Here is a 26,083-nt window from a genome sequence, read left to right as displayed (position 1 = left end):
CTATGCATGTTGTACAAAGAACTAGAGCAGTGATGGTGAACCTTATGGAGCTTTCAGTGATACAAACAGCTCCCTGTGGCACGTGTGCCATAGGTTCGCCACCACGGCATTAGATTGTATACTGCAATTCAGTGGTAATAAGCTTGCATAGCACTGCAAGGCTGGGTACAGTCCCTGCCACTGGGGGCTAAGGGATGGGGTAAGAAGAGAAAAACCCAAAGACTGGAAGGGAGGAATTTGCAGGTTCCTAACAGAAAGAAATGATAAATGCTTGAATAGATAGAAATGTTAACTATGTATTCTGTATATGTATCAAATCACACTGTACCCTATAAAACATGCAGTTATTATGTGTCAATTTACAATAAAAGTTTTTAAAAAAATTCATTACAATACTGTGGATAGTACAGTTTAATATGATCATTTATAAATTAAGAACACTTTCTTCAGTTCTCATTCATATTTAAACTATATTTTTTTCTTCTTTTTAGACCCCTTTCTTTGAAGGTTAGGGCCGGGACAATCTACTCTCTCTGAGGATAGAGGAGGAATATATCAAATGAAACCTCATCTTGAAATTTTCTGATGTGTATATGTTTATAAATTTAAGCTTATGTGGGCTCATGGATTCTTGTTATGTTTAAGGTGTTATTCTATTTATTTTGGTGTTCAGATTGTTCTGTATTTGTTTAGTGGATGGGAGACCCTTATGGTGCCTGATTCCTTTTGACCTTTTTTTTTTTTTAACCATTGTTTGAGAGCACTCTTATACAACAGTGTTCTAAAGTAAACAATAATTTCTCTGGGCTGGAGGTTCATTGGTAACGTGCTTTGTGCATGAATTCCTGGGTTCAATCCCCAATGCCACAAAAAACCAAAATTGGAAAACCACCCATGTTTTGTTCTTTTTAAAATTTATTTTACTTTTACTGTCTTTTACATTTTATTTTATTCAGAAATTTGTTTTATTTTCTCTGTTTAGCTCTCTGATCTGTGTATAGTTTATTGTTACATAGCATGTAGTTTAGATCTTAGTCAACTATTTTCCTAATGCATAACAAGTGACCCCAACATCACTTACTATAAAGTCTCTCTTTGTCCCAGCTGTGTGAGAGTCCACCTTTTCTGTAGGTTGAATTTACATATTTAATTCATGCATGAATACTACTATTTTTAAATTATGGACACATTATAGTCCACTTAAATATCTGCTTGGACTAGTTCTTTGTTACAGATTGTCTTTTTTTTTTTTTGAGGTCTTTTAAATCACAAAAGTTATCAAATAGGGAATTGAATTTATTTTTTGAAATTCAGCTCTTAATGGATAATTGTTTCATATTTGACTAAATTATTAACTTGTCAAATTATTTGACCTCTTTAAAAGCCAATGTGTCGTGACTCATCCACATGGCTGTACTGACAAAGGTTCTACAATCTGAGGTACAGGATCTCAGGACAGATCCTGAGGGGATTTCACTGACCTTCTCAGACCAAAAAGCTACAACTCTTGTTGCACAGGTCCTGCTTTACCTTGGTCTTAACCATCCAGTAGAAAAGTATGAAGATGAAATATAGGAAGTAAAGCCATGCTGTTACGTTGAGCTGTGGGGGACTCAGGTCAATAATTTCTGACATTGCCAGTTAAACAGAAGACCCAATGCTATTATGGTCTACTGGACTCTTTTAGAATATTTTGCTGAGTTTACACACCTATAATATTCAATAACAGAACTTAGAAAAAATAGGGTATACAGATGAATGTCCATTTTGTATCTGTGTATTCAAAGTGGTTGGGATAGATATATAGTTGCATTCTCTTAATGAATAGAATGATTTGTTCTAATGGTATTTGTAAATAGGATCTCAAGTCCGCATCTTGTACAGCAATTAACCACTAAGAAGAATATATGCAGTGTATTATTTGTTGAAACTGTACTTCTGATTTGATTTGAAACTGTCTCATTGTTATCTGTTTATCAATAAAATTTTCAAAAAAAAAAAGCCAATTTGTCCCGGTTCTGAGAAAGCCAATTGATAAAATGATTTCTGGGATTTTAGAAATTTGCTTTTTTTTTTTTTTTTTTTTTTAACTACAGTAACAGTTTAGGTGAACTTTGAGTGACTGCCCTATTTTGTGTTCTCTGGATAAAAGTTACATATTTAGTATGCCTGAATTATTTGTATAGTTTAGGTGTTACATTATCTAATTACTTGTAGTTTAATTTTTTTATAAATTCATTGATCTGTCTTCTTGTTTTGAAGGAAAACCTAAATGTCAAACTGGTGGAAAATCTAAGAGGACAACTCATGGCGCTCATAAAACTGCTAAGCAGGTAGAGCATACACAGTCTTTTGCTTATTTACTTTTATTTTCCATTTCTGAATGTATTATAAATTTGACAAATCTAATTTTTCAGAATTTAAATATTACATATTTTAATCTTTTATGTAAAAATTTAGTATAACCTTTTAAATTTAACAAATGTATGTATTGTACTCACTGTTTGCATGTTTTATATAATCAGAATACTACAGTAGACTGTAAAATAACATCTGTAGCCGGAGATAAAAACTTTGATAAAAGTCCCACTAAATCAAGACACCCTCGGAAAATCGATCTAAGAGCTCGATACTGGGCATTTCTTTTTGACAATCTTCGCCGGGCAGTGGATGAAATCTATGAGACTTGTGAATCAGATCAGAGTGTGGTGGAATGCAAGGTAAGGATGCTGTGAATCCATTCAAGTACCATCTGACATGGTCATTTACCTCACTTCTTATTAATTTTAATAAATTCTGTATAATATCTATTTCATTAATTCTTACAAGACTTTGTTCTTTGATCTTTATACTAAATTGATTATGCTTGAAGTTTTCTTGATTTTGAAGAGTGCTTTTTTTGTTTTGTCTTTGGTATGCAGCACTAGGTACTTTCATGCTTTGTAAAATATTTGGTAGAAAGTGCCCTTGATACTTAGTTCTGAGGAAGGAAAGAGTTCTACAAACGTGTACATGCGCGCGTGCGCGCGTGCGCGCGCGCACACACACACACACACACACACACACACAAATTTTCTTGTCTGCATTCTCCATTGTTCCTGTAGGTGGCAGTAGTGAGGTTTTCACATTCTTTGGTTTCATGTTTAATGTCTTTAATTGGACATTGCTCCATTTCCCTTGAGATACTTATCATTCTCCTGATTTACCCTGGTCAGGGAAAAGTGAAATTGATGGCTAACCATAAACAATCCTGGGTGGGATTGGGTTGTCACTGTAAGGTGTGTTTTCTAATTTTAGATAACCTTGCATTTGTAATAAGATATTAAACAGACACAGGCTAGTGTGCCTAAAAATTCAGTAAAATGTCTGTTTTTTTGTAGATACAAACTATATATTTTATTGAATGAAATTATTTTGAAGAAAATCAGAGTGATACATATTCATGTAATTATTAATATTTTTATTTTAATAGTAAACATAGTTGAAAATCCTGTAATTCATTATTTAGCATTTGAAACATAAAAGGTCAAAGAAAAGTTACATGTTGAGGCAGCAGCTGTGTTTCTTCTTAAATTGGAAGCAGCTAAAATAAATTTTAGACTGGATTGAAAATATGATTCATCAGAAGCAAGTTTCTAAATGAATAGTAGTTGGAATTATCTCTGCATGATGTGGTGGTCACTGCTAATATTGTTACTATCAGTCTGTTAAACCATTTTATGTTTTAAGAGAGATATTTCTAAGTAAACTCATGTCCTTGGATTATACTATTTCAGTGTATTGTGATAGAAAGCATTGCTGAACGAGTTCTGAGTTACAATTTTTCAAAAAACTGAGCATGTAGCTTAGGTAATCTTTGCGTGAGCCCTAGGTATAATCACATCACCAGAGATTTTGATTTTGTGATTAAAAATAGCAAGTCTGACTTAAGAAATCAAGTTTATTTGAAAAATGTGTACTCCTTGGAGAAGGGGACTAGAGCAGTGGTAGTGGTGCCTCCCAGTGAGCAGGGTCTTGCATCTGACCTGAAAGGAAGCTGGACATGGCCATGAGAAAGGGAGTTTACTTCTGGCTCCAATGTTACCTGTTATCCAAAGCTCTGTGCAAGCTTAACAGTCATAGAAGTGTTCTGTGTAAGTTTTTTGCCAAGATGCTCAGAGGCTTGTGTTGCTAAATCAAATATGGGAGTATAAAAGTTATTTTCATACTTGGTTCCATTCTTCTGTCCCTTTGGGACTTACAGGTGGTGATGTAAAAGATAGAGCTTCACATCTGGTCCAAGTACATGCTGAGCAGATAATCACTAGTGCTCCTTTTTGGTTTTTGTCTGGCTCTGTACTTGTTATCAAAGCACCACCACCTGTTGTCTCACTTGGCTAGAACTTTCACAAGATACATAACTCATGGAGTTTTTCCTCATTTTTTGGCATGGTTTCAACTCTTATTATGTTAATTCATTGAAAGATATGTACAGTTAATTAAGTGGAGACTGCCTTTCTTTTCACAGACCTTTGAGATGAAGCTTGAAAGAATTGGTTGTAAGGTTTGAAGATATGGCTAGAGAAAGGAGAGTCTTGCACTGGATGTTTGCTATGCTAATTGATTTGCTGTATTTGTAAAAGCTAAGAGACTTGAGGAGTAAAGAATTCTGGGAACATATTTTACTTTTCTTTCTATATTTCCCATTTCAGCCTATGCAGAATTAGATGTGTGTTTCTGAAAATGTGGGGATATCCTTGGATAGGAATTGGTGTCCCCATATGTCTTTGAGATTTCATGGCACACTAGGCTCATTGGAGCAGAGGCCATGCTAGTGAGGCCTGGAGGAAAGCTAGAGTAATAAGCCTCTGAAAGGGTTCTTTTTAAAAATTATTTATTTATTTGGTACAGAGTCTCATTACACAGCTTGGATTTGTAGGGATGCTCCTCTCTCAGCCTCCCCAGCTCTGAGATTACAGGTGTGTGCCACTGCTCCTAGTTTTAGTGGCTGGCACAGTGCACCCAGGATTCCAGGGTACAACATGAAGAACTAGGGATCAAACCTGGGTCCTTGCGCTTGTCAGGAAGGTACTTAGACTGCTGAGCTATCTCCCCAGTCCCAAAAGCATTCTTAGTGATTAAGAAAAGAGAAAACTGGAGAGTCTCATGGCTTCTGTGAGGGAAGGAGCTGAGGCATAAATGGGAATATTGCAGTCATTAGACTTCTTGTGGTGCAAGGTGAATGGATGCAAAATGCTGACAAATCTGGTCAGAGGTAGCTAGAGTGATCCTGCATGCTGCCTAGAGATCACTGGTGCTACCTATGCAAAAGTCACCACCAGCACAGAGATGAATTAGAGCAACCAATTTCACATGGAATCTGAGAAAGATTACAGATGATCCTATCTTTTCTTGATAACACTCAACTCTAGTGGCAGTTGGTGTCACTTACCCCTCTATAAAAGGACCGACTGATGACAGGGACAGACTCTCATTAATGTTTGGCAAGTTCTGTGAGTAGAATATTGCTCTCATCCTATAGCTGCATTTATAACAGAGGACATAAGTTTATAAAAGAAGCAGAGTAGGATGGGAGGCATGGGAGAAGAATGGAGGAAAGGAGCTTGTAAAAACAAACCATGTCCTTCCCACCACCAGCATCCAGTACAGGTGCATAGCTCTCACAGTGCTAATGAGGTTAGTTATCTATGGATAGTGTTGAAAACTATGCTTTGATAATTAAATGTGACTGAAAATTTTGAAATTTCACTTGTTATACTTCATGGGTTTAGAGTTCAATTTAGAGTAGTTATGAAATTATGTCTTATTGCAATGATTTGAGACTTTTCAAATCAATAACTAAGTAAAGATCAGAGTGAGATGAGAGAAAATGAAAGGCACAATATGCTGTTTTTAAGAAACAAAGCATTATAGTTGGAAAATAGAAGTGTCATAGATGGGCAAAGAGGAATATGAGACTAGACATGTAGAAGAAATAATCACAGAGGCAGGAGACTAGGAGAATAGTGATGTTCTTTGCAGAGGTCAAGGCTGACCAAAGCTGAGAGAAAATCATTTCTATTTGGTATTCATAGGAAGAAGAACAAAGGGGGTCAAGGTAGAAATTTGTAGGATTTTGAGAATCCACCGGAGTTCTTTCCCATTTTTATTTTTGAGCAGTAGGAAATTTCAATTTGGAGGTTTAAAGAGAGTGGCGAAGGTCCAAAGTACCTGATAGAGAATGGAAAGGCTGCTTTGTAGAAACCATAGGACTGCTGACAGCCTTCAAGGGGACAGCATCAAAATTATACTTTTTCCTGTCTTCTGCTTTGTCTTCTTTGTTAACTCTCCTTTCATCAGTGCTTAATGTATTTATTTCCCTTTTATTCTAGAAACAAAAACAAAAATAACCACAAACTATTTGTCTACTTCTTTCATCTTTCTCATTTTCTTCTTCCCTGCTTAGTCAAATTTCTTGGAAGAGTTTCCTGTATTTGCCACCTTTGTTTTCTTCCTTCCCTCTAATCATTAATCTGCTCTAGGCTTGTTTTGTATCCTGTTGGAGCTTTTGTAAGTACTTGAAAGGTCATTGCTTACCTCTGCAGTGATGAGTCCAGTGGGTGTTTTTCAGTCCCTCCCACCATCTCTGAGCATCATGCATATTGCTGACCATTTCCCTCTTTTTACAGCATTTTCTCCTTTGGCTTTCCCGTAACACCCTCTGCTAGTTTTTTTTTTTCCCATTTTCAAGATGTATTTTTTTTTTGAAAATTTTATTGATAAACAGATAGCAATGAGACAGTTTCAAATCAAATCGGAAGTACAGTTTCAACAAATAATACACTGCATATATTCTTCTTAGTGGTTAATTGCTGTACAAGATGCGGACTTGTGATCCTATTTTCAAATACCATTAGAACAAATCATTCTATTCATTAAGAGAATGCAACTATATATCTATCCTAACCACTTTGAATACACAGATACAAAATGGACATTCATCTGTATACCCCATATTTTCTAAGTTCCGTTATTGAATATTATAGGTGTGTAAACTCAGCAAAATATTCTAAAAGAGTCCAGTAGCCCATAATAACCCTCTGCTAGTTTTTGTTTTCCTTTACGGCTGCTACTTTTGCATTCCCTTAGCATTTTATTTTTTCACCTGACTTTTAACTTTGGGGAGGTCATTAGACCTCATTTTAGGTCACGTTCTTTGCTCACTAATTTAAACTTTATCTGTAGTTACTAGTCTATGGCTTAACATATTCATTCCCTTGCTGGTGATTCTTAAATTTATAACTAATCTTTTCTGATTTTCAGACCAGTATATTCACCTTGCCTAGCTGGCATCTCTGCTTGGTTGCCTAACATTTTTAACTGCTACATCAGGTGTGATCAAATAGTATGGAATAGCTGGGTGTGATGGCATATACCTAAAATGCCAAAACTTAGGAGGCTGACATAGGATGATCACTGTGAGTTCAGGGCCAACCTAGACTATGTGGTGAGTTCAAGGCCAGTCTGAACTACATAGCGAGATTCTGTGTTGGAAAAAAAAACAAAACAAAACCAAACAATATATAAAATGTTTAAATTTAAAATAAATTATGACAGTAAAAGACACATTGCCAGAACTTAGGCAGACTCTGGGCAGCATGTAGAATTTGGGTGAGCTGGGACCCATGGACCCCAGCATATAGGTGTGGGGGCTATGCTGGCATCCAGTTTAACCATCTGAGAATTTAGGAAGATTCTGGGCAGCCTGAGGATTCTGATGAATCAGGCCCATACCCACCATCTGCATAGAAGCTTTGTTGAACCATGAGTGGTGTCACCCACACCAGTAGTAAGACCCTTAGTGAGTTTTACCCAGTGCTTGCCATGGTAAGAAGAACCTTAATGACCCAGGTTCCACCACTCTCCCACCACTGCTCAGTCTGGATGATCATTGAGAGCTTCAAAAATGTCAAAACACAGAAGCAAAGGGCAGTCTCAATCCTCCAGTCCACCCAAAACAAGTCCAAGAGACAAGGATATATAAGAATGTGGAAGTCACATACCTGGAATTTCTGAAATGATGGTGACTGAAATAAACAAGTCCAGCAGGGATAGAAGAAATATGATCAGAAATAATCTCTCAGGTCAGAAAAGAAATAATAATTGTGAAAGAATTGTTCAGCATAGCTAAAGAACACATAGATAAAAACATGCAGGAGAACATAAAAATGATGGAAACATGGCAAGAGCAATATAGGAAAGAGTAAGAATACATGAAACAGATTCAAACATGTATCCAGGAATTTAAAAATTCCATTGAAAGCTGGCAAAACTGCTTCAGTGAAGCTGAAGATAGACTTTCAGACCTCGAAGACAGTGGTTCTGCTAATGAAAGTGAAAGGAAAGATTTCTTAAAACTAACAAGGGTCAGCCAAATAGCTCAGCAGATTAAAGCACCTGCTTAGGCAGAGGCAGGGGCCGAGAGTTCAATCCCCAGACCACGTTGAGATGGCAGTTGAGACTGGGCATGGTGGTGCACACCTGTAATAACAGTACATGGGAGGCTGTAAACAGGTGGATCACTACAAGTCCTATCTATGCAGTGAGACCCCGTACACCCTGTACAACCTGTTCTAAATGCAAAAAAGGGGACAAATTATTCTAGATATTAATCCATATCAAAAGAGAGCCATTTTTGGGGCGAGGGAGATGGCTCAGTGGAATAAACGCTTCCCTGGCAAGCGCAAGGGCCTGAGTTCAATCCCTGGTTCCGCCAAAAAAAAAAAAAAAAAAAAAAAAGAACAAAAAAATAGAGCCCAGGCCCGACCTGTGAGTGAGACAACTGGGCCTGCCAGATCCTCATTCGACCCAGAGCCCAGGCCGAGCATGTGAATGAGTTGACCCAGGGCCTGCTGGATCATGAATTGACCCAGAGCCCAGGCCCAGCATGCAACCCTTCAGCAGAACTCCCTGCAAAGAGGCTAGAGGCAAGACCCACCCAGCTGATTCAGGAACAGAACATCTTGCCAGAGTGGCACAGAGGGTACACCTCCAAGGGCTGCAGCAGAAAGAAGTGGAGCACAGCAGCCAGACCCAAGCCACACCCACCTGGATGAGTCTGAACTTCCTAGATCCGGACCTGGTGCTAAGGTAGTAACTCTATCTAAGTTCTACAACAAAGGTCAGAAGACAGTGTTATACAAAATGACAAAGAGAGGAAACAAAATGCAGTCTTAGGTCCTGAGTCCACCCAGAACAAATGCAGAAGACACTAGCATAGAAGAAATTGGAAATCACATACCTGAAATCTCAGAAATAATAGCCTCTGAAGTAAAGAAACAACTGCTGAAAGGTTAGAGGAAATCAGATCAGAAATAATTTCTGAAGTAAAAAAAGAAATGATAACTATAATGAAAGAAGTACTAAGTGCTTATTTTTTTAGGTGCTTCTAAAGAAGACACTGATTAAAAAATAGAGGAGAATATAAAAATGATGGAATCCTTGAAAAAGCAATATAGGAAAGAAATAGAATGCATGAAGCAGATTCAAAGTGATATACAGGAAATTAAAACCTCAATCACAAGCTAGCAGAACCGTTTGAATGAAAGTGAAAATGGACTTTCAGACCTGAAAGACACCATTGCAGCTAGTGAAAAAGTAAGAAAAGATCTCTTAAAAACAACGAGGATGTAGGAAAAAAATAATTCAATACCTGCAAGACGATGCAGAGATGAACAATGTGAGACTAATAGCCATCAATGAGAACGAAGGAGTCAATATAAATGATATAAAAAGAATATGGGCAGAAGTAATAGCAGAAAACTTCCCAAACATGGAGAAATAATTTGACATTCAGGTAACCAAAGCATAGAGAACTCCAAATAACACCAACCCAATTAAAACTACACCCAGACATATAATAATCAAGATCCCAGAAATTCAGCACAGGAACAGTATACTAAAGGCTGCTAGAGGAAAGAAACAGATCACATTTAAAGGAAAACCCATCAGAGTAATGGCAGATTTCTCTTCATAAACCATGAAGTCAAGAAGAGCATGGAGCAAAGTAATACAAGTGTTACAAGAAAACAAATTCCAACCCAGACTGATATACCGTGCAAAACTCTCTTTCAAGTATAATGGAGAAGTGAAATACTTCCATCATAAAGAACAGCTTAAGAATTTCATGATGACAAAGCCAAGCCTACACAGACTACTAAATGATGTTCTAGAGAGGGAGCAAAATGATCACAACTCTGTGAATGAGAATGGAAAGAACCCGCCAAATGGGGGGTTTTATTCAAGAGGTATACAAAAGTAGTGTTTCAGTTATTCTTTTTTGTACAGCAGCAAAATATTCCCATCAGCATACTCTACAAATGGACTTCTCCTGCACCCTATGGGTCATGATTCCATCTGGGTCTATAGGGTGATTTCAAGGAAATAGCAGTAGCTCAGTCCCACAAGTAATACCTGGCCACCAGTAGGTGTCATGGACATTATCTATGTCTACAACACACTAGAACTTTGATATCGTATGCCCAAACTGTTAGAAGTGCTTGTCATTTATTTGTCATTCCAGTATTCATCTTATGTTTTGTTCTTAATGCTTCTTTACTATCATGAAAACTTTTTCTTAGTTCAATTGTTTTGAAACATTAATTTTTAATTAATTAGTATTTAATTTTATTTTATTGAGAAACAAATAACAATGAGACTGTGTCAAAACTGATTGATAGGACAGTTTCAATAATTATAGTATTTAATTCTCTGAATATTGCTTAATCTTAATTTTTGTTTTAAGATTTATACTATATCTTTGACTTACAATTTATTTAAAAGACATGGTATGATATTTTCTTCTAGAATTAGAAACTTAAAAAGAAAAAAAAAACTAACAAGGAACCAAAAATAACAATTCACCAGCTATAAGATGACACAAAGAAAAGTAATATAAGCACAGTAAGTGTCAACTGGATAGCAGGAGTCAGCACAAATGACATAAAAAGATTATTTAGAGAAGTAATTGCAGAAAATTTCCTAAACATGAATAAAGAATCTGACATACAGAAAGTGAGGCATATAGAATTCCAATTAGCCATAACCAAAATAAATCTACAACTAGAAGCATAATCAACTTCCCAGAGATTCAACAACAACAAAAAATAGAATATTTAAAGTTGTTAGAAGAAACAGACCACCTACAGTGGAAAGGCCATCAGAATCATGGCAGATTTCTCAACACAAACCATCAAGTCAAGAGGAGCTTGGAGTGAAATATTTTGGGTCTTGAAAGAAAATAACTTCCAAACCAAATCGATATACCCTGCAAAATGATCTATCAAATTCATTGGCAAGATAAGATTCTTCTGTGACACAGAACAACTGCAGAAATTCATGACCACCAAACCAGCCCAACAAAGACAACTAATAGATATTCTAGAAAGAGACAGAAACAAGCACAGATTCAAGGACAACAGCAGGGAACCCCAAAACAGAATAAGTAATTAAAAAGAGGGTTAAAGTATGGACTCTACAGCAGGATAATATGACAAAGATAAGCCAATATATATCAGTTATAACCATCAATGTAAATGGCCTCAATTCACCAGTCAAAAGAAACAGACTTAGTAGAATGGATTAAAGAACAAAATCTAACAATATGCTACATATGAGAAACACATTTAACTCAAAAGGAAATTCACAGATTGAAAGTCAAAGATCAGGAAACAACACACCATGTGTCAGGAACCCAGACAAAAGCATGGGTAGCTGTTCTGATTGTTGACAGTATCAATCTCTAACCAAAAATGATTCAGAGATAGAGAAGGTCACTATATACTTGTTAGGGGAAACCTGGAAGAGGAAGAGATAACAATTACATGTACACCCAAAGTAGGAGCACCCACCTACATAAGACAAATTTTAACAGACATGAAAAATCAAATGAACAATAATACAGTTGTAATGGGGGGACTTTAACATGGCACTGTCACAAAGAGATAGATCAACTAGGCAAAAAATCAGCGAAGAAATAACAGAACTAAATCAAACTTGTGCAGAAATGTACTTAGTAGACCTTTATATGTGTTTCACCCAGCAGTGACAGAATATACATTCTTCTCAGCTGCACATGGGACATTCTCCAAAATAGACCACAAGGAACTGAAATTATCACATGCATACTATCTGACTATAGTGCAATGAAACTGCAAATTATTGACAAAATGAACTAAAAAACTCCATAAACACATGGAAATTAAATACCAACCTCCAAACATCCAGTGAGTCACAGAAGAAATTGAAAAATATTTACAATCAAACAAAAATACAGATATAACTTACTGGAACCTGTGGGATACAATATCTTAAGAGGGAAATTTATAGTAGTAAATTTGTGAAGTAGGAAAACAGAATGAGCTCAAATAAATGATCATATGCTACACCTCAGGCTCCTGGTAAAAGATTAGTAAGTCAAACCCAAAGCCCAAAGGAGGCAGGAAATTATAATGATTAGAGCAGAAGTTAATGCAATGGAGTTGAAGGAAAGAATAGAAAGAATAAATTAAGCAGAGTTGGTTCTTTGAATAAATAAAATTGATGAACCCCTAGCCAACTTTATCAAAAAAAAAAAAAAAGAAAAAAAAAAAGAAAACCAAATTCATGCAATAAGGAATAAAAAGGGTGATATCACTAAAGACGCTATAGAAATTTAGAAGATCATCAATATGTACTTTAAAAATCTTTATTCTCAGGGCTGGGGAGATAGCTCAGTGGAGTAAGTGCTTCCCTGGCAAGCACAAGGGCCTGAGTTCAATCCCCGGTACCGCCAAAAAAAAAAAAAAAAAAAAAAAAAAAAAAAATCTTTATTCTCACAGGATGGAAAACACAGAAGAAATGGAGTTTCCTAGACATATGAAATCCCAAAACTGAGTCAAGAAGATATACAAACTCTGAATAGCCCAATAACAGCAAATAAAATTGAAAATAAAATTAAAAAACCTACCAATGAAGAAAAGTCCGGGTCCTGGTGGATTTACAGCTGAATTCTACAAGAAATTTGGAGAAGATTTAATGCCAACTCTTCTCAGACTCTTCAATGAAGTTGAAAGGGAAGCAGTTCTCCCAAACTCATTCCTGGAGACAGGCATTATTTGGGTACAAAAGTCGGAGAAAGATCCAACTAAGAAGATAGAACTATAGGTCAGTCTGTGTAATAAATATAGATGCAGAAATCCTCAATGACATATTAGCAAACAGAATGCAGCAGATCATCAAGATTATACATCATTACCATGTAGGATTCATCCAAGGAATGTAGAGATGGTTCAACATATGCAAATCCATCAATGAAGTACATCACATCAATAGATCCAAAGCCAAAAAACCACATGATCATCTCATTAGATGCAGAAAAAGCTTTTGACAAAGTCCAACACTCATTCACAATAAAAGCTCCACAGAAAATAGGAATATGTGGTCCATATCTTAACCTGATAAAAGCCATCTATGACAAACGTAACAGTCAACATCGTGCTAAATGGACAGAAACTTAAAACTTTCACTTTAAAATGAAGAACAAGACAAGGATGTCCACTGTCTCCACTCCTATAGAATATAGTTCTGGAGGTATTAGCCAGAGAAATTAGACAAGAGAGAGAAATAAAAGGAATAAGAATTTGAAAAGAAGAAGTGAAATTATCATTATTTGTAGGTGATATGATACTCTATGTAGAAGACCCCAAAAGCCCCACCAAGAATGTTATAAATTTAATAACCAAATTCAGTAATGTAGCAGGATACAAAGTCAACACTCAAAAATCATTAACATTTTTGTACACAAACAATGCATGCACTAAGAGAGAAATAATGGAAACCATGACTTTCACAATAACACCCCAAAATGAAATACTTAGGAATCAATCTTACAAAGGATGTAAAACATTTATACAGTGAAAAGTATACTTTGAGAAAAAGAGATTGAAGAGGATATCAGAAAATGGAATGATATTCTTACCCCTGGATAGGAAGAACCAACATTGTAAAATGGCGATACTGACAAAATTGTTATACAGATTGAATGCAATTCCAATTAAAATACTATTAGTATACTTCACAGAGCTAGATAAAACATTCCTAAATTTTTTTTTGGAACCAGAAAAGACCCAGAATATCAAAAGCAATCCTGAGAAATAAAGGAAAGGCAGGAGGCATCACAATCTCTGACCTGAAGGTACTCTGTAAAGCTACTGCAATAAAAGGGTACAGGCATAAAGATAGATCTGAGGATCATTGGAACAGATTAGAAGATGCAGACACAACTACAAACACACTCAGCCACCTTATCTTTGATAAAGGGGCTAAACATGTTCACTAGAAGAAAGATAGCCTGTTTAATGCATGGTGCTGGAAAAACTGGCTTTATATATACAGAAGGCTAAAATTAGACCCATGTCTTTTACCATGCACTAAATTGCACTCAAATGGATCAAAGATTGAGACATTAAAACAGAGACACTAAATCTGGAGGAAAATGTCGGTAGAAATCTTAAAGACATAGGGATAGGTAGAGAGTTCATGAACAAAAATCAAACCGCACCAGAAATACCTCAAAGAATCAACAGCTGGGATTTCATCTTTTTTGAAATTTCTGCATGTCAAAGCAATCTCCAACAGAGTAAAAAGGAAACCCACAAACTGGGAAAAATTTTATAGCCAACTGTCTCTCTGACAAAGGCCTTCTCTCTAGAACATATAAAGAATTAAAAAAAAATCAGGACCCCAAAATTCAAAGACCCAATCCAAAAATGGGCATCTGAGATAAATATACATTTCTCAGAGGAACAAGTACAAATGGCAAGTAAATATATCAAAAAATGTTCAACATAATTGCTCATTTGAGAACTGCAAATTAAAAGAACACTGAGATTCCATCTCACCCCCAAAAGAATGGCTAACATGAAGTGAGCCAATAACAAGTTTTGGAGAAGCTGTAGGGAAAAAGGAACCCTTGTCTACTGTTGGTGGGAGGGCAGACTGGTACAACCACTATGGAAATCAGTGTGGAGCTTCCTCAGAAAGCTAGGATTGGAGATCCCATTTAAGCCAACTATTCCCCTCCTAGGTATTTTTCTGAAAGAACTGAAAACATTTTACCACAGTGATATATGTGCACCCATGTTTATAGTGGCACAATTTGTCATATCTAAGCCTTGGAAGCAACCCAGACACCCATCAGCTAAGGAATGTATAAAGAAGAGGTATTTTTAAACAATGGAGTATTATTCAGCTATAAAAAGGATAAAGTTGAGGCTTTTATTTGTAAATGGATAGAACTAGAGACTGTACTTTTAAGTGAAATAAATTAAACCTGCATGGCCAAATCTTGTATTATCTCCTTAGCGTTAGAACTTTCAAGAGAAAATAAAATCTGAAGAGTACAGTAGATACCGGAAAAAGGTAATGAACCTGTTCAAAAAGAAGGAATTATTGAATTAAGAAGGACAGGAGAGGGAATAGCAGAAAGAGATATATCTATGTATGTAAGCAGGATGGTTTGGACAACTGTACTGTGGATTTCTGCTGGTCTGTAGAAAGGAACAGTTAATCCTTAATTTGTTTTGTCTTCATTTTTCTTTTCTTTTTTTTATGTATTTAATACAGGGTCTACAGGATCTCACTACCCAGATCCTCCTCTTTTCAGCCTCCCAAATGCTGGGAATATGGGCATGTGCCACTGTGCCCAGTCTCTTTTTTTCAATTCTTTTTCATTTTCCTTCTTACTTTCTTAAACATTTTTTTCTTCCAATTTTGCATGCATATGCCTAGTAATAACATCTAATTTGAAGACAATGCTATGGAATACAACAAATACTGTGAAATTCATATTATTTTGTTTAGTGAAATTCTCTATAATTTATATTTTTTTTCTGTTTTAATACTACTTTGTACTCTTTTAAAAAAGACACATTGCCATTAATCCTCTTCAGAATCCTTGTTGTCACTTTGGACTCACTTATCCCTTTGTTCTTGCCACTTTCTTAAGCAGTTCCAGAAGTCCTTTTTTAAAAAAATTTTCTTGGTACTGGGAATTGAACTCAGGACTTGTGTTTGCCAGGCAGGCACTTGTGCCACTGAACTATATTCCTGACCAAGGAAGTCTTTTTTTAATGAATGTTGTTAGTTGCACTGTCGAGGCTGCCATAATGTCCTGAACCAATTCAAAATATTTATTTATTTTTGGTCATTTTCACTTCCTTAAAGAGCCAAAAGTTGCACAGTGCCAGATCTGGTGAATAATGTGGATGAGGATACACTGTTATGTTTTTATATTTGATAGGAATTGTGGCTGACACTTACCTTAAACACACTTACTCCATCTTTAAAGCTGGGAGACATCTTTGGTCTCACCCTTCCTGTTATGAAGGTGTTGTCTATTGAACATAGTTCTTTCGTTGTTTCCTCCTAAATCTTCACAATGCTTCCACTCTCTTTGTTTTCTGATGATACCATCCCAGTTCAAGCCGGTATTGTAAAAATGCTTGGATTGCCACTGAATTGGATTTCCTGCATTCTTTTCATTCATTCTTGGGATGAGTACAGGTTGAATGCTACTTAAATGAATAAAAATGTGACTCTCTTATTCCTTTGATTATAGATCTTCAAAAGTTTCCTTTTGCTGATTGGGCTGGTGTACACTTGTAATCCTAACACTCTGGGAGGCTGAGGCAGAATTGTAACTTTGTAATTTAGTGACTTAGTGAAACCTTGTTATTCTCTTAACATTGATAGGTGTCTTTTCTTCTATCTGCACCTGTAGCTCTCTTCCTAGTCTTATTCTACTTACTTACTCCCTGCTGTCTTTATTTTTTTAAATTAAAAAAATCATTTATTTATTTGGTACAGGGTCTTGTTATGCAGCTTGGACTTGTAGTGATCCTCCTGTGTTAGCCTCCCCATCCCTGGGATTATAGGTGTGCACCACCACACCCATTTTCAGGGCCAGTGCAGGATGTGGTACAGGGGATTAAATGCCATTCCTTGTGCTAGCCAGGCAGGCACTTAGACTGCTGAGCTATTTTCCCAGCACTGCTGTCTTTAAAATAAAGGCTTAAAATAAATTTTGTAGGCCAAAAATAAAATTTTGCTATTTGATTGGTTAAAAATTAAATTTTCCTAAAAATATAATATTTCCCAAAATATTGTTTTATGTAGACATAAGTGAAGCTTTTTTTTTTTTTTTTTTTTTTGGAACTGGGGATTGAACTCAGGTCCTTGTGCTTGTCAGGCAAGCACTTATTCTACTGAGCTATCTCCCTGGCCCTGAAAGGTTTGTGCTAATATTGTTTGGACAATTTGGGAGTAGGGGAGGGTACCAGCAGTCGAACTCAGGACCTCATGCTTGACAGGCAGGCACTATACCACTGAGCTATATTCCCAGCCCACTGATTTTTTTTTTTTTTTTTTTTTTTTTTTTAACAGAAATTTAGCTGAGGACCTTGCACTTTCTAGGCAGATGCTTGTGTCACTGAGCTGTATCCCCAGTCAGTAAACATGAATGAGCTGCCATTTCTTGGCCTATTTAACTTGACATTTAAGTGAGAATCTCCTAATTGAACTCTTTGCTCTTTGAAACTGGTTCTCATATATATGATCATTACTAAAACATACATTTTTCTTTTTTTGGATATCACTTGAGACTACAATTGCCATGTTGTAACTACTGTGCAGGTTAATCCAGATTAGTTTATCTGAGCTAACTTCCTAATTGGAGAAATCTAACTATAGGACTTTTACCTTTAAACCATTTCTTTTCAGTTTCTTTGTTTCTCTTGATGAAACTGCTATTCTCAGTCATTCATGTTCTCTTTTTTGTCAAATGCAAGCTTCCTTTGCGTTCATTTTGTGTGTGTGTGTGTGTGTGTGTGTGTGTGTGTCTGTTTGTGTGTGTTCATATTCCCAAGGCCTTTTTTCTACTGTCTAGACATGTTGCTTTTCAAAGGCCTTTATTACTCTGCTAAACTGTTATCTTTTTACATGTGTGTCCTCAATTTTTTATTTTTTTACAAATGGAGAGTAAAAGAATATTTACTGGGGGAAAGAAAGCTTCTATCCGAGAGAGGAACAGAAGGAGGACCTGACTGTGTTGCCCCTAGTTTTTTTCCCTTTTATGGCCTTTTTTGCTGATGACATTACTCTTTCTGAAGCACAATTCTGGTCATACTACCCTGCTCTATTTTATCTCTGTAATCTTCTGAATTCACAGTGGACTCTCATCATTTTGGATCTTCAGGCCTACTACATGATCTTAAATGACTTTTCTAGGCTTGTGAGAATCAGTGCTAGTCTGCCTGGTTGTTCATTTCAGAAGAATTCAGGAAAGCCAAATCCCCAGGACTCAGAACCAAATTTGAGCACTTCCTATAATTTAGGAGGTTTTAGTATCCAACTAGTAACTGTTTATTAAAAAAGGATTTAGTGTCTTCATTTGGAAACTAGGATACTGCAACAGGATTAAATAAATTCTTTCCTGAGATTCTGTTGAATGTAATCTCAGTAGCAAGCACTGGTGCTTTTAGGGGAATAAAGGAAGTGGGAAGAGATGGATTGGAATGTTGGGAAGTGATGTTTATTCACATCAATTTGGTGCAAAAAATAGCTGGAACATAGAACTGCCATATTTCTTTTCTTTTTTAAAAAAATGTATTTAGTACAAGGTCTACAGGGTCTCACTACACAGATTGGACTCATAGTAATCCTCCTATTTTCAACCTCCCAAGTGCTGGGATTACAGGCACATGCCACCATGCCCAGTCTCAATTGCATCTCAGTGTGCCACAAGGACAGGACCTGGCACTGCACATAGGGGATCCAATCCCGGTCCTTGCATCAGCTAAGCAGGTACTTTAATCTGCTGCGCTATCTCGTCAGCCCAGTTGTATTTCTTAATATTGGATTCATTTGGTGCACAATTATATTTTGAAACTGTTTTCTTTAGTGTTTAATCGAGACCTAAACTGGGGGTGGTGGCACATAGCTCTAATCCCAGCATTCTGGGAGATTGAGACAGGAGGATTGGACAGTTGAGCTGAGCTTTAGGCTACTCTGCTGTGCACATTCATTGGTGTGTTTTATCATTGACAGTAGTGCAGATGTGAGGAAGGAATCACATCTTGACGTAGGAAGCTGGAGAACCTCAGAGCCCAAGGAACCTTCTGATGGGTCATTTTAGTTGACCTAAAGGCTCTCCACTGGGTCTCACCTCTTAAATTTCTACTACCTACCAATACTGCCACCCCAGATCACGTCTTCATGACATGAACTTTGGGAAAATGCATTTACGTCATTGGGATACCAAGGCAATAGAAAATTTCTTAAGAGAAAATCCTCTAGGAAAGCCACCATACAAAAGAGTTAAGATTAAAAATTAGCACCTGTTGGGGCTGGGGAAATAGCTCAGTTGAATAAGTGCTTGCCATCCCTGGCTCTACAAAAAAAAAAAAAAAAAAAAATTAGCACCTGTGTTGGTGAATGCTTATAATCCATGGGAGGCAGGGAGGCAGGGAGGCAGGGAGGCAGGGAGGCAGAGACACAAGGATTACCAGTTCAAGCCCAGCCTGGGCAATTGAGCAGCTTGGTGAAATCTTGTGTCAAAAAATTAAAGAAAAAAAAAAAGGAAAAAAATTAAAGAGAGTTAGTGGTGTAACTCAGTGTGAAGACTCTTGAGTTCAATCTCCAGTACCATTAAAAAAATCAATTGGCAATTGCAATTGAATATGTATGTCACTCCCAGGCAGTTGCACAGTTTGTTTACTGAGGAGTGATCTAGAAGGGTTAAGTTGTGGGCGAATGCTATAATTTCTTTTAGCAGATTTTTATTTACAGGTTTTTGGTCGACTATATTATGTATCCTTTCCCCACGTTGCTTAGATTGAAAATTAAGGACAGATTGAAAGAAATGAGTGACTGAGGATTGAAGATGAGATACAGCATATTTACTTGGAAGGTTTTGGGAATGATTTACTTCTCTTTTTTTGCTTTCTAATGATTTCCTTTTTGAACTATTTATTTCAATTGCAATTTTTAAGTAGATAAGGTTTCTTAAAAATAGTACCTTTAAAAAACATGTTTCCATTTTGATAATGTCCTTTGCTTTCAATCAGGGTTCCCTTTTGTCACTAACTTCTCGTGTAGTGCATGTCCCTCCTTTGTCGCCCAGGGGTCCACTACTGTGTGGTTTCTGTGGTTGAACTGGAGGCTATATTGATGTCCCAAGCCCAAGAGGCTGTGTGCTCGTATTGTGTGTCAGAAGGACAAAGGGATGGCGCCAACCATCCTGCTCTGTCGCCAGTAACTAGAATTAATTACCAACCAATCGAAGCCGTTGCAGCCAATTGGTAAACTAATTGGTAATTTTAGCTGTACATCTATATGTAGTTATCTGAATGCCTGTAACATTACTTTCAGAGCCACTTTTGTTCTGTTTCATCCTGCTTGACAAAATGGCCTTCATAGCTTTAGGGAGAAAGATGTGCATCAGTGACTGTGAGGCTGCTCCAGCTGCTTGTCTTGTTTGTATTCCCTTGTTCGTAAAACATGACTCAGGTTACCACGCATGGTACCACTCAGATCATTTTTGATAACGTTGAGCTAAACATTCCTTAAAGTAGGCTGTTTAAGCCCCTAAATGTACTTTCCTTCTGCCAGGTAATATCAGAAATGTGGCAGCTTGTATTCTTGCCCTGTAGTTTTTTTTTTTTTTTATAAAAGGAAAATCAGTATAAAACCTCCAAAATAAATTTTTCTGAATTAAATCTTTCTGTCTTTGCCCTCATATAGGTGATTTAAGTTAAATGAATTTAATTAAACATCTTGAATTATATTAGAATTGAGAGAAGGAAGCCAACTAAATTTTTTAATTTGTCCTTTTCCTGATTATAGAAGATTTTATTACTAGTGATTTGGCACCAAGGATTACCTTTGAAAGAAAATAAACAATACTTCTTTGTTCACAGATCTTTAAAAGCAGAATATAACTTTTATGACTGCAAGAGGTGGTACAGTATTTCATTTGTGAATAAGTTGGCTGTTTTGGGTCTGATTTCTAAAGTATATCTATATTGTTTAGGTCTTGTCACTGATTCTGCAAAGTTAAGACTTAGCTGTGGGAGAATAATGTATTTATTATTGAGATGATCATATTCATAGCTGGTTGGCATTTTATAATGGTTATTTTTAGAGACTACTGGAATGCTGTCTTTTTGGTAGAGTGAGATCCATAGTGTTTCTGTTATGGTAAGAATGGGAAGGGTGGTGAAGTGAATAGTTTGTAAATTTATTTGTCATTCATTTAAATGACAGTGTTGGCTAATACGCAATAATTACACACATAGTCACTTGATATCAGTTTCTCCTTCATAAGCAAAGTAGATCTTGATGACCTGTGCTTTTATGTTTTTTTCTTCCATAAAATTTATTTACATTTAATTTAAATTGCTGTTTAGATGTTCAGCTATTTGATACCAAATTATTATTTTTAAACTTACCATTTTAGTTAATTTTGATTAATTTAATTTTTAGAGAATTGTGACATCCAAACAAAAACACATCTGGAGAATATATACAGCTCACAGACAGCTAGTTATTAAATTCTGGATGAGGATATATCAGTGACCATCTAGTCTGTCCCAATATTTCAAGGTGTCAGGCAAGATAAATTCTATCTTAAGTGACTGATAAAATCCTTATATGAGATAACCAAATTATGATCAGGTATTCTTGAAGACTTGTGAATATACAAAGATATAACAAAATGACTTTGAAATAGAATATGGATTTTGCAAAATATAGGTGACTAGATGTCAGTTTGAAGCAAGGTTCTAAAATGCATTATTAAAGTAAAATTCTCAGAAAGTGTTGCCATCATCAAATATATATTTTGTGATAGTTACTTTTTTCTTCTATTTGTGCATGTGTGTAATACAGAATAATGATAGGTATTTAGATCAAGTGGTATTTCTATTTCTAGTTTTTTCGAGTATAAAAGCTGATCCTTTTAGTGGTTACACTAAATTTTTGTGCTCACCAGCAGTGTAGGAGGGCTTCCTTTTTCCTCCCCCAGAGATCCTTATCAGTATTTACTGTTTTTCTGGTTTTTTAAAATTAGTACATGTTTGCAATTCATGCAGTTTACAGTAATCTTGGGGAGTGGTCACATGTACCTATTACAACTTGTTTCTTTCTTTTTTAAAAAAATCCGCTTCTCTTACCCTCCTTTCTCCTCCTCTGGTTTCTCTACCCCCTTTCCTATACCTGTTGATACTATTTTAGCTCGTTATGGTATACAGTATTTTCATTAATTAGGGTTATTAGATTACTGTATCTGGCACACCTTTATTCTTATTTCCCCTTCCCTCCTCCTCACTCCTTGTCCTTGTTCCCTTGGACCACTTTCCTATTGATAGAGATCTGTCTTTTCATCCTTTATCATTTTATTTACTTTGCCCCTCTCAAATTAGACATAAAATATGGTATTTAATCTTGTGTGTCTGGTTTATTTCATTCAATATTATATTTTCCAGGTATATCCATTTTCCTGAAAATGTCTCAAGTTGTCATTCTCTGTAGCCAAATGGTATTCCTCTATATGTAGATAGCACATTTTCTTTATCCTGTCATTTGTTGACGGGTTTATTGGCTGCTTCCTAGTTTTAGCTATTATGAGTTGTGTTGCTATAAACATTGGTATGCATGTATTGCTCTAGTATGATGACTTTAGCTCTTTGGGGAAGGTACCCAGCAGGGGGATAGCTGGGTCATATCGAATTTCTAATTTGAGTTCTTTCAGAAATACTTATTTCTATAATTGTTGTGCTATTTTCACTCCCACTAACAATGCAGGAGGGTTCCCTTTTTGCCACAGCTGCACCAGCATTTGTTATGGTTTGATTTCCTAATGACTGGCATTCTTTCTGGGGTGAGATGGAGTCTTGGCAAGGTTTTAATTTACATTTCTCTAATGGCTAGAGATGTTGAACATTCTTTCATATATTTGTTGGCCATTTATGTTTCTTCCAGTGTGAAGTGTATACTCATTTCTTTATCCCATTTTTTGACTGGGTTTTAATTTTAGGTGGTTTAGTTGTTTTGAGTTTTTTATATAGTCTAAATATTAGTCCTATGAGGAGTAGCTGGGAAGATATTTTTCACATTATGTAGCTTATCTCTTTGCTCTACTGATTGATGGTTTTGCTGTACAGAAGCTTTTTAGTTGGATATAGTCCCACTTTTTGTCTCTTGTTGCTATTTCTTGAATGACTGAAGGTCTGCTTAGAAAATCCTTTCCTATTCTGGTCTCAAGTGTTTTGCCTGTTTTACCTTCCAGAAGGCTTAATGCTTCTGTTCTAATGTTTAGATCTTTGACCTATTTTGATTTTAATTTAGTATATTGTGAAAGATAAGGATCCAGTTTCATTCTCTTATAAATAGATAACCAGTTTTCCCAACACTATCTGTTGAATAAGCTATTTTTCCTCCAACATATGTTTTTAGCCCCTTTGTCACTGATCACATAATCAAGTATGTCTGGGGAGGTTTCTGTATGCTCATTTCTGTTCCATTGATCCACATATCTGTTTTTGTTTTGTTACCATGCCATATTTATCACTGTTGCTTTCTAAGTGTAGCTTGAAGTCAAGCTATTCCTATGCTGTTTGTTTTGCTTATGGCCCCAGATTGTTTTTACTATTCTGGGTCTCTTCTGGTTCATATGAATTTTAGGATTGTTTTTTCTAGATTTGTAAATTATGCTGTTGGTATTTTGATTAAGATTTCATTGAATCTGTAACAGTTTTGAAAGTATGTCCATTTTGACATTATTGGTTCTGCTTTATCCAGAAACAAGGGACCATTAATAGTCACTTGAAGAAAAATGAAATATCTAGGAATTAAGTTGTCTTAATTACTTTGCTCACTGAGACAAAAATACATGATGTCCAAAGATAAGGGAGGAAAGATTCAGAGGTTCACAGTTTGTGGAAGTTTCATTCCATAATCAGCTGGGTCTGTGGCAAGGTGGCACTGCAGAAAAGAACCATTTTCTGATGGCCTCTTTAATCTCCTTCTTCATAGTACTATAGTTTTCCTTGTAAAAGTCTTTTACTACTGTTATGAATTGTCTAGATGTCCCTCCAAAACATCAATCAATATAGGTAGGTTTTTTTTTTTTTTTTCAGAACTGGGGATTGAACTCAGGCCCTTGCACTTGCCAGGGGAGCACTTATTCCACTGAGCCATCTCCCCGGCCCCAATATAGGTAGTTTTTTGTCAGAGGTGGGTAGATCTAGAGTGTGTGACTCTGGGATTGATACATGGTGCAATATTAGACCCAAAGGCACTAGGATTAAGGTTATGACTGCTACCTGCCCTATGTAGCCTAGATAAGACATAAGGGTTGGAAAGAACTGTGGTTGTCCCTTGTTGCTTTTGCTCTCTTCTGTTTACCATGAACTGGTTCTCTTCTGCAGTGCCACCCTCCCATAGACCCAGCTGATTATGGAATGAAACTACCACAAACTGTGAACCAGTGAATCTTTCCTCCCTTATCTTTGGGCATTCCTAGATATTTAATTTTTCTTCAAGTGACTGTTAATGGTAATTTTTTCATAATTTCTTTCACATTCTATTCATTATTGGTATATACAAACACTAATTATTTTTGTATGTTGATATTGTATCTTTCTACTTTGCTGAATTTAATTATTAGTTCTAAGACATTTTGGCGGAATTCTTTGCGTCTTCTATGTAGTATATCATGTCATCTGCAAATAATGATAATTTGAATTCTTCTTTTCTTATATGTATCTCTTTTTTTTTCTCTTGCCTAATTGTTCTGGCTGATGTTTCAAGTACTGTGTTGAATAGAAGAGGTGATAGTGGACATCCTTATCTTTTTCCTGATTTTGAGGGGAATGCTTTTAACTTATCCCCACTTAGTAACATGTACTCTATTGGTTTGCCATAAATAGCTTTTATTATATTCAAGTATGGTCCTTCTATATCTGTTGTCTTTAGGGTTTTTAATCATGAAGGGGTGTGGGATTTTGTCAAAAGTCTTTTCTGTGTCTATTGATATGATCATGTGGTTTTTGCCTTTGCTTTTGTTTAGGTCGTGTATTATATTTATTGACTTACATATGTTGAACCACTGTTGCATTTCTGAGATGACTCCTACTTGATCATCTTTTTTTTTGTTTTCCATAATTTTATTGAGAAACAAATAGCAATGAGACAGTTTCAAACCAAATTGGTAGGACAGTTTCAATAATTAACGCACTGCATACATTCTTCCTAGTGGTTAATTGCTGTACAAGATGTGGACTTGATATCCTATTTACAAACAACATTAGAACAAATCCCTCTATTCATTAAGAGAATGTAACTATATATTTATCATAACTACTTTGAATACACAGATACAAAACGGACATTCATCTGTATCCCCTTTTTTTGTTAAGTTCATTATTTGAATATTATAGGTGTGTTACCTCAGTAAAATATTCTAAAAGAGTCCAGTAGCCCATAATAATATTGGGTCTTCTGCTTCACTGGCAATGTCAGAAATTGTTGACCTGAGTCCCCTAGAGCTTAACATAACAGCATGGCTTTACTTCTTATATTTCGTTTTTATGCTTTTCTGCTGGATGGTTAAGACCAAGGTAAAGCAGGACTTATGCAATAAGAGTTGTAGCTTTTGGGTCTGATAAGGTCAGTGAAATCTCCTCAGGATTGATCCTGAGATCCTGTACCTCAGATTGGAGAACCTTTGTCAGTGTCAGCCATGTGGATGAGTCACGGCCATTGCCTGGCCAGTGTGCTCTCTGTGAAAGCCTGAGAGAATGTTTTCTCTCCATGTGACTCTCCTTAGGCACACTCTATATCATCGATCACTTTCCTCATTGGCCCGATAATCTCCTTGATCAGAAAACTTGGGACACTACTGAGTTACATGACGTTACAGTACAAGTTCTCCTATGTTCTGAGTCTTAATTGACCTTGGAAGACTAGGGCCAAAATGTTGGCTTTCCTTGCAACCCTCCTTTTTCTC

General features: G+C 36.2%; 1 protein-coding gene across 3 annotated transcripts in view; it reads left to right on the top strand.

Annotated features, from left to right (window-relative positions):
- The window catches only part of Scaper (S-phase cyclin A associated protein in the ER), a 438,975-nt gene that overhangs the window by 24,549 nt on the left and 388,343 nt on the right, over window positions 1-26,083 (top strand). For all 3 annotated transcript variants that reach the window (XM_023712676.1, XM_023712675.1, XM_023712677.1), the window contains 2 exons: window positions 2,263-2,333; window positions 2,526-2,720. In XM_023712676.1, the coding sequence (XP_023568444.1) occupies window positions 2,263-2,333; window positions 2,526-2,720 (266 nt within the window). The remainder of the gene's footprint in view (window positions 1-2,262; window positions 2,334-2,525; window positions 2,721-26,083) is intronic.

This window comes from Octodon degus, unplaced genomic scaffold (assembly GCF_000260255.1).
Source record: "Octodon degus isolate 3935 unplaced genomic scaffold, OctDeg1.0 scaffold00026, whole genome shotgun sequence".
Lineage (NCBI taxonomy): Eukaryota > Metazoa > Chordata > Mammalia > Rodentia > Octodontidae > Octodon > Octodon degus.
Note: the sequence above shows the minus strand (reverse complement) of the source record. Positions and strands in the feature narration are given on the sequence as shown.